The sequence below is a fragment of the Acanthochromis polyacanthus genome, chromosome 17 (genome assembly GCF_021347895.1).
Source record: "Acanthochromis polyacanthus isolate Apoly-LR-REF ecotype Palm Island chromosome 17, KAUST_Apoly_ChrSc, whole genome shotgun sequence".
Lineage (NCBI taxonomy): Eukaryota > Metazoa > Chordata > Actinopteri > Pomacentridae > Acanthochromis > Acanthochromis polyacanthus.
Genome location: NC_067129.1, coordinates 11,178,572 through 11,192,140, shown reverse-complemented (window position 1 = coordinate 11,192,140; position 13,569 = coordinate 11,178,572). Strand labels below are relative to the sequence as shown.

The 13,569-nt window shown below is 40.6% G+C and overlaps 1 protein-coding gene across 1 annotated transcript; it reads right to left on the bottom strand.

Moving 5' to 3' along the window:
* Positions 1-1,134: 1,134 nt before the first annotated feature.
* Positions 1,135-12,484, bottom strand: scaf4a (SR-related CTD-associated factor 4a). Its single transcript, XM_022209701.2, has 19 exons — positions 12,291-12,484; positions 10,703-10,786; positions 10,546-10,590; positions 10,298-10,459; positions 10,062-10,194; positions 9,581-9,717; positions 9,270-9,455; positions 8,998-9,083; positions 8,781-8,865; positions 8,293-8,472; positions 8,013-8,086; positions 7,723-7,913; positions 7,433-7,533; positions 7,017-7,130; positions 6,767-6,923; positions 6,428-6,555; positions 5,893-6,046; positions 4,906-5,061; positions 1,135-4,731 (listed from the first exon to the last, which is right to left on the bottom strand). The coding sequence occupies exons 1-19, from the start codon at positions 12,318-12,320 to the stop codon at positions 3,590-3,592; spliced, it is 3,345 nt and encodes a 1,114-aa protein (XP_022065393.2). The 5' UTR covers positions 12,321-12,484; the 3' UTR covers positions 1,135-3,589.
* Positions 12,485-13,569: the final 1,085 nt, after the last annotated feature.

Sequence of the window (13,569 nt, the reverse complement as noted above, 5' to 3'; positions counted from 1 at the left end):
CTAGTGGGCGGGATTGAATCACAGGCAGCCAATCAGAACCCAATACAATCTAAACTACAAATTTGATTGGTCATAGTGTAGTCGATAGCAGCCTGTTAAACATGTGAACAATTGTTCCAATAGCAAATGTATTGTATATTATAAAATTACCTAGCAATACTGACTTCTAAGAAAGCTTTGCAATACACTTAAATTTAATTTTAAAAAAAAATGCAGTCCTGCTGTTTTTATTAACATCAGCACTATCAATATAAATATAAAGCTGGGATGCAAAGCTGCAAATGCACATCTTACCATCGGAAAAATCTTAGAATGAACAAACATAACCAGTAGGCCAGTGATCATCAACTGGCGGCCCGCGGGCCGAATCCGGCCCGCCGAACCGTCCAATCCGGCCCGCGACTGGATTCCAAAATTGTGAGGATCAAAGAGAAAATATCATGTGGTCCACACTATTAAAGCAGTCAGTCCAGTCATTATTAAAGGATCTATTTTCCACATCAACTTTTCGTTTCGTGGCCTTAGAGAGTGCCATTTTAAGAGGCCTTTTCCTGTCACTTCTGCGGTGTTTCTTTTTCAAGTGCTCTGTGAATAAAGTTGACTTGAGATGAGGCAAAATATCTCTATCACTCCTAGTGGTTGACTGTGGTACAGGTGATAGGAGCACTGACTCATAAAGGCTAAAAATGCCTTCAGTTTTGTAATGAAATGGAAAAAACATAAAAAATAAACATCAAATAATAATATTATGCCAAAATTCGATTTTTATTTAATTTTTGTTTGAGGGTCCGGCCCCCAAAGTGACTGTCTGGTAAAATTCTGGCCCTCTGGCAAATATAGTTGGTGACCCCTGCAGTAGGCACAAAGACTATAACTAAACTATAAGCTGATCACAATGAGATGAGCATTTATAGAAAATAATTTAGCAGGATGCACTACCACTTATGTGCTGATAGGCCTAAAAAATATAACTTATTTTACTCTTCACCATGTTGGTATTAGTCGACTTACTCCAAAATTGTGATACCAGACTCATTACATCCAGTGTATGAAATAAGTTTAAATGTCTTTATCCAACATCTGCCTGACAGTTAAGCATGGGTAAGGCACAGAGAATTATTACAAGCAAAACAATTTGGTACAAAAATAGTTTATTAAAAACAGTTTCCTATGGCTGAAATATTGAAGATTTTATGTCCATGTCTTTTGTATTTTTAACAAATCATAGAAACATCTGTCAATTTTCAAACCACTAGGAGTTAAAAACGTTAAAGCAAAGGGCCTCTGTTGTTCCTTCCAAGTCAAATCGTTTGTCTCAGAAAAAGAAATCACAGATTATTAACAACAATTAACCATGTCACCTTTAGAATCGTCAGTGATACAAGCATATTTACAGCGGTGTCCCAAGCAATACTCTTCATTTCATCACTTTAGTTTGACCCTTGTTGCCTCAGTGTAAAATTATTCCAGAACAAGAGGTGCACTTGCAGAATCTGGGCTTTAGATTTTAACTACTTAATATTTCATACACTATGTGTTCAGTGAAACACACAAGTTTGTAAGCTGTGTTTATCAAAAAACGGGAAAAAAAACAGCTACAGGGTTACATTTGGGAATTTTGTGTGGCAAAAACTAATCTGAATCCAAGTTTGACAAACACAAGAAAAAAGGATAAATGACGTCCAAAATACAGTTCAGCTCTTTTGTCTAATTCAAAAGATTTCTTTCTTCCTTCTATAAACACAGAGGAAAGACCGTTATGCTCAGACTAACTCATATTTAGAAAAAAAAATGCTTTCAAAATAAATGTGTGTAGGATTTTCCTCTGTTGAAACTTAAAGCACTCCTCTTTAGTTCTTTAACTGAAAAGAGAAAAAACATTTAGGCAGGGGTGTGAAGATTTTGACAGAAAAAAAATTTCTAACAGAACTGTCCTTCAGTTTGATTTTTATAATGTAAATGTTAATTTTGAAATTTGACAGCCAAGACCTTTAAAGAAACTGAAACTAAGACAAAACACCTCTATAACAGAAACAGATTTTGCTCTTTCAATGGAGTACAAACTAAGTGTCAAATGGATCTTTGTTTATGCATAACAATATGTATGTCTACTTTTCCTGCACTACCGTTGTATGTACAGATAAATGACAAAAAAGGTTGATTTGATTTCATACAACTTCCTGAGACCAAAGTCACTATTTTTATTCTCCCTTGTTAGTTTTCCATCTTTTTCTTTTCATTCTTAATTTCTGTGCAAGTTATTCCAAAATGCTTTGTCTGAAATGCCTCTGGCCCACTAGTCAATGTTAAGCAAAAGAAATGTGATATAATGCCTCCGTTTAAGTGTCAGTTCTTGGTTTTGACGCCTTACAATCACTTTTGTTGTCCAGTACTTTTGTAACCAAACAATGTAATTAAATACAGAGAGAGAGTTAGAAGATTTTGATAACTGTGACCAAGTGACACCTGGATCAGTACAGTGAGATCAAAGGATGTGAAGTATTTCTGATTTTGCAAAAATATTAGAATGATGCAGAAGTTTCTTTTTCAGGTATAATTGTCAGTACAATACGACTAACAAGTTAGACTCAGAGATCTTGTGAGAATAAGCTCAGAAGTTGTTCTATGTTCTTAATAATCTTACTAGTAGAGTACGCACATTTTACAAAAAAAAAACATGTATTGGAAGCAGATTTTTAAAGACACTGTAAATGTGCATGTTTGATTCAGGCACAGGTGCAGCATCAACTGTCTGGCAGACTGAAAGCCATATCGTCTTTATTCTGCCTGATAGAACGCGGGTCAAAGGATGAAAAGTGACAACATATTCAAAAGTATGCGCAATTTTTTTTGTGTCCAGAAGTACGCATTCCCTAACATGTACTTTTTTAAAATCATGGATTTAGGTTGATTTGATTTAAGGCCACCAAAGTCCTTCTGAACCTTTGCCTCAGCGGCTGTGATACTGCAATGAGGAGTTGACACGAAACACAAAGACAAAGGAAAAGTAACCACACCTCTCTTATTAAGGAGTTGTTTGAGATGGTATTCAGTCTTGGACATGACATTTTGGCAAATTTAAAAACATTTTTCTAAAAGAATAAATGTACAATGTTGCAAAGCTTTTGCTATCCCATGGAAGAGGGCATGAAGTAAAAATAAATTTGCAATAGAAATGATTTGTTACCCATGTCTGCCCACAAACAAAAAAATGGACAGAGTCAAGTTAACATGCAAACACTCTGCTCATTCTGACAACATAAGAGAAGGAGAAAAACTACAGTCAACAGCCAATATTCAACGACAGCCATTTTTTCCAAACTGATTTTCATCGAGACACAGATGCCAATTTTATCATAACCCGTGCAGCCTGAACATCCATTTTAATACGTCTGACAACATGTGTGGGAGATCTGTTTGTTTTCAAGAAATGTGCCACTGCCCAGAATCTGTCAACTGCAAACTGAGAAACTGTGACTAGTTAGAACTCATCTGCCAAGAGCTCAGACTGTCTGTCATGGTGAAAAACGCCTCATTTTTTTCGTTAATCTTTCAGTGGTTCACAGCAGTCTCTGGCTGAAGGAGCAGTCTATGATGCTGCCTCCTCTTTTGTTTCTGTGGTCTCACTTTGAGCAGGAGGTATAGGCTTGGAGGGCTCCGGATTTTCTGCAGCAGTAGTTCCCTCTGGTGGTGGAGCTAAAGGTTCAGATTCAGCCTTCTTTTCAGAGGCTTCCTCACCTGGTTCTTTATTGGTTTCCATGGTACCCGCGGGAGTCACGCGAGCTTGCTCTGTGCTGTTAGAGGTCCGAAATTTGTCCATGCTTTCCAGTTCAGCCAATCGATCGTCCTTGTCCCATCGTGTGACCCTCTCCCGCCGCTCCCTTCTCGGCCGGTCCCCTTTTCCTTCAGCTCCTCTGCCTCTTTCACGACTGCCTCCCTCTCCCCGTCCCCTTTCTCCTCCCTCTCCCCTCCCTCGCTCCCTCTCCCCGTCATCACCTCTCCCTCGTTCCCTGTCAGTATCGAGGCTGCTTCGCCTCTCCCTCCAGTCTCGTCTGTCTCGGTCTCTGTCCCGATCGCGGTCGCGGTCTCTGTCCCGATCTCGGTCTCTCTCCCATCCTCCTCCACGGTGATCACCCGCATCTTCCTGCCAGCCTCCGAGCCTGTCCCTCCCATCCATTTTATCACCACCCCCTCCCCTCCCTCCATCGCCAAATGGACGTCTTCCACCTCCAAAACCTCGGTCCCTCTCCCTATCCCTGTCCCGATCCCAGTCTCGATCTCTTTCTAGCTCTCGGTCCCTGAATCCAGGTCTGTCTCCCCTGAATGATCTGCCATCCATTTCGTCCGGTGTCTCCAGGCCACGAGGACCCCCTGGTCTAATAAAAGGAGGAGGAGGACCTGGAGGAGGAGGGCCATGGCTGTGAGGGAAGGGAGCTCTCATGTTGTGTGGAGGAGGCATTCCGAAGCTTGCTTTAGGGAGAGGTGGATCATGGTGTATTATCTGAGGGTGAGGCCCCCTGGGTATCATCTGTGGGGGCATCGGAGGCATGCTGGGATGAGGTGGTCTTGGCCCATGTGGTGGAGGGAAACGCTGCATGTGTGGTGGGGGAACAGGAGGACGTTGGAGTGGGATTATACCTGGCCGTGCACCAAGCAGACCACCAGCGGGTCCTTGGATGTTCCCTGGATGCCCACCTGGAAGAGCACCTGGAGGTCCACCTACCTGGTTACCTGATGAGGAAACAAATATAACAAACAGCTTTAATTTTGACGCAGTTTTCATAACTCTGGACAAGAGCTATGAAAGTAACTATTAATTATTTGTGGCTGTTATTGAATTGATAAGATTCCCCAAAGTTCACTGGACTAACTACTGGTGAAAAGTGAGTAAAGACACAGACTGACCCATTGGTCCCATCTGGTTGTTAAAGATGCCGGGACTCTCAAAGACTTCGTCATTTTTTCTGTTCCCCAGACCTGCTGGGTCAAGAGGTGGGTCCTCAACTCCACCTTTAGAAGGAGGTGGAGGACCGAGGGGCATAGCCCCTGGAGGAGGAAAGCCTGATGGAAGAGAGGTGGAAGGAGTTAAGGTGGTTTCAAAACAGGCTGATTAAACATAAAAAACATGCATTTCTCTATTTGGTTTATTTTATTTAGATTGGTACAAAAACCATCAACAGACTAAGCTGCGGGGCAGGAACCCTCTGAAGAAACAACAGCAAAACTGAAGTGATAAAACACATTTGCATAAAATGTGCATCTGCAGACATTTTCAGGGATAAATCTGAGAGAACAATGGTTCTGTGGTGTGTTGTATAAATGTTTTCTTACATAGAACTGAAAAAACACATCAATCCCAAACTTATCCCATGTTAAATTTAGATTGTAAGACAGAATTTGGTTTCATCTTTATTCTACGTGCGTATTACTTTCATGTGCTGTTGGTAACAGCATCTAGCTTGTTTATTGTCCTACCATAAAGTGGTAGTTATATGCTGTTTTCTCAGTTTCATAGATGCATCAGTCCATGTGTGGACTCTAAATGTATGCATTCTGGCCTCTTCTCTTCTTCGTGCATTAAAAAAATTTTGGTAAAAGTAACAGTTCAACATTTATTTTCTCCAACTGTGACATGGTCTGTTCCATTTCAGCTCTCATTACTTAAAGTACAATAAGAAACTCAATGCAGAGGCATACAAACTCCACCACTAACTAGTGTTGTATTGGTGTGATTGCAGAGCACATAAACCAGCACATAAGTATTAATGTGGACAATGATGTAAGCCACTTGCATAGGCTAAAATGCATTTTCTTCGTTGATTAAACATAGGAGTACAAATCAAGCTAAAAAGAGACTGAGTGAAAGCCAGATGACAGCTGAAGAGGTGCTACCTGGAGGCATCTGCATGGGGTTGAAGCCAGGTCTGATGAAAGGAGGAGGGGGGACACCTGGGGGGAAGGAAGGCGGAGGCATGCCTATGGGACCGGGGAAGACAGGAGGCTGGAGAGAACCCACACCAACCATGGGCTGCTGCATTGGAGGAACCTGAGAACATTTATATAAATTTACTTTAGATGTCAAAGTATAAAGTTATTTAAAAAAAAAAAACAACTCTTAGTGTCAGTCAGGAGATATCTGTAAACAATTATAATAAAAACCTTTGCCTGAGATATTTCATCTATCTGGTGGCATACCAGTCTGCCATAATATTTCAAATGCTGTCTCCACTCTTTTCCTCTGATTGAGGTCCATAAACAAACATATTAAATTGAACACTTGCATAAAAGAACAGCAGGCACAGAAATCTCATCAAAACAAGTTTCAGAATCGGCCTTACAAACATTTGTTTTTGTAATAGAGATCGAGCAACACATCTTTAATTCTTAAAGATTAAAATACTGATAACCTCTTGCAGCTGTTGTTTACCTGCACAGGAGGAGCAGCTGTGGGAACGACAGGTAATACTTGTGTCTCTTCAGGCTGCTGTTGCTCTGAACGGCCGTTGTGGGTGAGCTCCTCTGCGAGGTCAAGTGTCTTTCTTGCTCCACTCCACTCTGGAAAAGACAGCCATTTCAATAAAATTCACAAACCTTAAAGCAGAGGTAGGGTATGAATTGCTAAAGTCAGCATTTCATTTGCCAGATAGGTTATGGTGACTTTTTGAGAAAGAAGATACTGTTTTGTGTGTGACTAACAGGAATTCCCTCGTGCACTGAGTGTTTAGGTTTAACGGTCATTTGTTTGTATACTTGAAAGCATCTATACCTGGTGACAAGGTGTCTACATCCAGTATGCCTCCTTCTTTTAGCTCTTCCAACTGGTCCTCTTTAATTTTAGACCAGGGTATGTAGGTGACACCCAGCTCCACATCCCAGTACTGTTTAAACTCAGGCTTGATGCCCTTGTTCAAAGCCCAAGCAATCTGGCAAGAAAAAAAGAAAGACATTCTTGGTTTAGTCAGAAAATCACTAATTATTAGTCATTTAATCAACAGCAATCTGTGTTGGTCGCTCACCTTGATGGCTTTCTGGTTAACTTTGTATGACCCTCTACTAAGCTTCTGTAGAGCCCTGTAGGCATCTTGCCTATGTATCATGACAATATAGGCACATCCACGTGGAGGGATCATCTTTAACCGAGAGAAGGACAAGGTAAAAAATAAGATTTGGATTATCATTTAATTACGCATGTACACAGTAAACAGTTTATCTTTTTTAAAATCAGAATTTTACTAAAATACCAAACATAAACAACAAAAAAGAAGTTAAGAGTCATTGGTGCAGTAGCTTACATTAAAACACAGGATATATAAAAACAAACTTACTATAAGGTAACCAACAAATGCATAACATCTGAGAAAATGCAAATGTCACGGTTACAGGATGACGTTCCACTTGGATCAATGCAACCGATCTATAAGAGTCCACTTACATTGATGGACTCTATCTGCCCAAACTCCTCGAGTAAAGAGGCAACATCTTGCTGTTGTGTTCTCTTGTCCAACTGGCCCACCCACAGAGTTGTGCTGCAAACTGAAAGGGGAAAAAAAAATAGAATTCAAAAATACATATGTGATACATGACTAAAAGGATGGACAATTATTTTGTAAGCTAAATGATACCACTGAAATTAAAAAAACATGCTGTGCACCTAACAGATCATTTCAACCTTTAACATCTATCTGCATAAAGAAATGTAACCATAAATAGATGATGACTCACTGCTTAGTGTCTCGCTCTTGGGTGGCGGGAGGCCTTTCTGCCGTCGCTCTCTCTCCTTCTCTCTCTCCCTGCGGTCCTGCGAGCGAGAGTGAGGCGAATGATGACGTCGGTCTCTGGAGCGTGAGCGGGATCGCCTGTTCCTGGATCGTCGTGTACGGGAATTAGACCGTGACCTTCTCCGCTTTGGAGATCTGGAAAAAAGGCATTTGGGATCATATGATGTTCAAAAATATGGGCCCAGAAATGAAAGACGAGTTCAAAACATCAAATCCCATTTTAAAAATGCTTACCTGGAGCCTGAGTGTGACCTTTGACCATGTCTGCCATCCCTCATAGAAGAATGATCCATATCCATCGACAAATCCTGATTCGATATGGAGAAGTCATATTATGATATGTCACAAGCCATCAGACAGCATTACATCCTTGATTATGACGGCAGATTGCCAATATCTTGCCGTGGCAGGGTGCAAAAAATAGGACGCATAGAAATGCACTTAACTTCATTTTCACTGAGAATGGTTTACTAGGTGCCACTATTTTACAAATCCTTAATACTGTTCAGTCTACCTGTTGTTGTTGTTGGGCTGCATTGTGGGGAGGATATAACCCTGGGAAGCCTGGAGGCCCACCAGAACCAGGGAGAGGCTGCCCTGGCAGAGCATGCCCCATAGGAGGCATTGTAACTGGGAAACTTTGTCCTGGTGGTAAACCACAGACCTGGAGCTGACCATTAGGAGGGATGGAAACCTGTAAGAAACATTGTGCAAACACAACAGGGGTCCTCACATTACATTATCAGACAGATTCGTGCCTAGCTTTGTTAACATATTTTCAGATTTTTTTTTCTTTGTTCTTTTAGAGAGGGACTGCCTTCTACAAACAAAGACCATATACTATTCTGTAGATAGAATATGTAACATGTGGTCATACAGTTGAAGAACAAGTTACAATATTTTTCATCTTTTTTTAAAAAAGAAAGCAAAAATCAAAGACTTGTACGGATAAACTTCAATAAAAAGGAGCTCTTTTGTAACAAAAGATGCATTTCTTACTACCTGTTGTGAGAGGTCTTGCGACATGTTCATCATCTGAGGCTTAAAGTGCTCCATGTGCGGTGGGAAGGCTGGAGGCTGCTGCATACTGTGATGATAAAAAAATACATCAGCTTCACAGCTTTCATTTCATTTAAAAAAAAAAAAAAAATCATTCAAAGCATTCCAATTCGTGGCATCACAGACACGCTACAGTACATGTAATGAATCCAGGGCTTACAAGGAGGGCTGCGGAGTGATTTCATCCTTCTTCGTTTCTTCTCCAACTTCTGGTTCATCATCATAGTCAAAACGGTCGAGCAATTTCTACAAGACAAATATGATGAATTTGAGAATACACAAACAATGACATTTTTACCATAGCAGTTTGTACAGACTTGACATTTCCTTCACTGTAACATGCTCCAAACTGTGCCATAAAACGTCTCAACAGCGGTTCAGAATTACATTTAGCTGTCGGTGGCACGTGCAAATACAAAACCCCACTGTCACCTTGTCAAATGCTGTTTTCTGCTGTGCAGGTTGGATGGGCTGGGAGGGCGGTGGAGGTTGTGGAGCAACCATGCCCAGGCCAGTGGATATGTTTTGGGCTTGTGTTTGGAGAGTATGGGGAGGAGGCTGAGCGTTGGCGTCAGGCTTCACTGGATGCTGCTGAAAGTTCTGAAGCATCTGCTGCAGCTAAATGCCGAAGAGTGAAAGAATAGTTAGCAGTGAAGGCCGGGGAAATGCGGAAGTGATGAGAACAATACAAAACAAATGAATGAGGCCAAAGCTAATGCCACTTTGCATTAGTACACACACACCTGCTGACCCTGTGAGGACTGGAAGAGCTGTGCCACAGCAGCAAAGGCATCAGAGTTATGCAGCTGAGCAGCAGATGTCATTGTGGAGTTTGCCGTTACCACAGTAACTGGCTCTTTGGCTGGAGGGGGTGAAGAACCTGAGTGAAAAAACATAGCAAGAATACATGTGTACAGCACATAGATGTTTTTAAATGCCAAAATCGTTCATTGCTGCATGAATGTAACATTACTGCATCACTTCTTGTAATAAATGCTAAAATAAAAGCTCATGTATATTTTAGTTTTTCTTCAGATAGGTTATTTTCACCAGGGAATGCAACCATTTATTCGAAAAAAAAAAAATTATTCACACCAGTTAGAAGTGTTACGTTGAGTTGATAAAGTTTACAGCAACAAAAACAATTGTAGAATCATATTTAAAAACAGCATCATGGCTGTGAAAGAATCTGTACATACTTATGGGGACAATCAGACAAATTACCTGGCTCATCTGTGCCTGCATAGGGTGCAGCACCGCTGCTAGAGCCAGCCGCCATGTCCAAGAGGGGCTGAATGATTTCAATCTTAAACACCCCATTCTTCTGCCACAGGTTCAAGACTCGCACGATCTTACTCTACAAATGGAAACAAGGAATTTGTAAAAGGATTTATCATTAGAAGGATGACAATTAGTTTATAATACTCTAGCTAATATGTATCACTATTAAATTTCCTTACCCTGTCCTCCACAGGGCAAAGGCAGAGGTTCTCAAAAGTTCCTGTAATGTTTTTGGTGAACCGTGGACCAAACACATCCTTATCTGGTCCAAACTGGTGCCTGGACTGTCTAACAATGGAATCCACCACATACAAGCCTGCTACCTTATACTCAGGCTTACACTGGAGAGAAAAGAAGAGGAAACAGTTCATTCATGTTTAGCAAAGATGAACTGGTTCATTATTGAATTTAGATAGCTTCGGCTGACCTTTTTGATAAACTTTTCCACAATCTGGACCACATGTTTGTAGAGCTGAGAAAGAAAGAAACATTTATGTCATTAATATATAGCTATGGGTACACAACATCAGAAATATCAAATAATAAATATACGAGCAACTTTCTGATGCCAAGCTGATCCTTACTTTCATAGCTTTGATGGCTGATTTGGTGATGGAGATCATCTTCGCCCGAGATATTGGGGGCTTGGAGTCCATCAGTGAGAATAACTAGACAAAGTGGACAACATGTGGGTGAGTCAGGACACACGATGAAAAAAAAGCAAATTAAAAGAGAGGGCAATGCTAGAGTTTCACAGTTGATCATTTTTGTGCCATTTCTTTTGCTCGCTCTCGTGTCACACATGAAACATTCACAAGACAGACTCATTACAATTAAATGTTTCAGTTACAACAATACAAAGAACTGAACCTGATAATCCAAGCTATATGTGATGAATATACCAGTTTAATCAAAATAACTGATGAAGTGATTGTTTTCTTCATCTTTCATCACTGTCACAACTGGCAATCCGACTGTGACTGATTATATTCACTGATGACTTTTTCAAAATCTTGTGCGATTGCTGTGTTTTATAGTTATACCCTAATGGAGACATGCTGTCACAGTTTATCACTTTGATTTTCTGCTAATAATTCCTTCATCTAAGCAGACAGCTCAAAGTGATCTTTGAAAACAGAACTTCAAAGTCTCATTAGGTCTGATAAGATGTCGTGATTCATTCTGAATTTTCTGAGGTGAGGATCTAAAACACACAGCCACATAACTCACATTACATAAACAAGATACGGTATTGCAATCAGAATCAGAAATGTTTTATTGATCCACGTGGGGAAATTGCTAACAGTGTGCTTTGAGCATCTTAAAACATCTTGGCAGGTACTGATTAGCTTATTCTGAGATGTATGTACATCATGTGATTTTCATCCGTTAGCAACAGCTACTTTCTCTATTTATGTGGTGGAAGGATACTGACTTGAAACTGCAAGATATGTTTTAAGGAACAACAAAAACTGCTGCACGTCCGGGAGTAATAAATATCTGGTACAGTGAGCAAAATCTGTTTCGGATAAGATTACAAGTTTGTATTGGCCAATCAGTCTCAGTGGAGAATCAAGCAGAAGAAATTTTAAAGCAGGAATAAGAGAAACCTCAGCACCATTAGAGGACTTGACCTGTGTGTTCCCTGGACTCCATATAAACCCTCGGTAGTCAGGCCGTGCAGCAGCCTGGCCTGACATCCTCTCAGCAAACACAAGCTAGGCATGCTACTAAAGCTACAATAAACATTCAACCTCTAAGCTTGCACAGACACAATAACAGGATGATACCGTGCTGCACTGTATGTCTACTCATGATGTTGCTATTAGCATTGTTCCCAACACCAACGGTAGTGACCACAACTTACTCCCACAGGCTAACATAACGGCGGATAGTTGAAGCAGCGTTAGCTAGATATAGGCAATGTTAGCTTGCTAGGTAGCAGGAAATCCTCCTATTCGTTTCAGTAACACCACTTTGGCTTCAGGTGTACCACACAAACGCCAACTTCAGTTCAGCTTAAGCCACATAAGATGCCCAGCTAGCTAGCTCTCCGAGCAGGCCCACTGGTTCGACCTGCACGGCTAGCTCCAGTGAAGCACAGCAGCAACATGACCAGCACCGCAAGACTCGATGGGTTCAGGGTCTCAGAGAGCCCCAGATGCGGCTTACCTCGTGGTTAAAGGCGTTAACGGCATCCATGATTGCCACACGCTCCGAGCCTGCCCCCTAACTCCCGGTTCCCCGCGCACAGCGATGTTTATTCAAGGAAGGGTCGGTACAACATGTCCGCTCCCGGTTGCTAACGCCAGTTAGCCTCGTATTGGTAGCTTTCGGGTCGGCGGGTACGGCAAAGCATGATGGGATTCAATGTTGTTGTTCCGGCTTTTGTCCACTGGGTGGCGGAGTGCAGCGTGGATTGAAAACACGTGGACAAGGCATGAGACGGGGTACCTACAGAAAGATAGAATTTTTTTAAATCATATTTTTAAATCATATTCACTGTTAAAATGTAACACCGATCTATGTCATTTTGATAGAAAAATGTGTTGATGATCACAAAATACATGTTAGCTCAAACGAAATCAGATTTCTATATCTAATCAAATATAACTTCACTTAAATGTGTTATCAGACAGCTTCCACACAAATAAAAGCTCTGGATAGCTATTTTACATAGACAAAACACTTAAAAATGGATAAATAAAATCAAATAACTACAAAATATAACTGTATTATAAGTATATATAATATTTTGAAGTGAATAAATAAGTAGACCTCTGTGGTGGCCAATGGCCATGGTCAAAATAGTTTTGAAAGCCCAATTTAAATAAAGGGCAGACAAAGAAGAACCAAAGGTCAACAAAATGCTTTATACTTTTCAGTGGTTCACACAATTATTTCAACTGTTGTATTTGATTGTCCTTGAAAGGTTATTTGAGGATAATGAGATGCTGACATGACCTATCCCCTTAAAAGTCTCTGTTTTTAATATCAACATATATGTTGTCCCATTTAGCAAGTAGCCCCTCGGGTAAAAAAATGAGTCTTCAGTTCTGCATTTGATTTTTTCTTTATTTTGTCTTCTATATATTCCATGAAGGAGATTAGTGTTTATAGAATTGTATCAAATTTGGAGCTGAGGCAATGGAATGAGTTTGTAAATTGTACCTAAACACACATTTTCAGAAAGTGTCCCATGTTACGAATACTCATCTTAGTTGCCTTTAACTGTTTTATCATGTGCAGTGCACACACAGCAGACAGCAAATCTATTTTTTGCCTTCTCTCAGATACCAACTAGTATTAATAATGCTACAAAATACACATGAAACAAGTGAAGATTGAACAGCTGCTGGCTTTTTTTTAGGTATGCAATCCCTTACTCTTGTCAGCATTATCACAATATATTTCTGTGATGCAGAATGAGCAAAATGTCCACTGGTGAGAA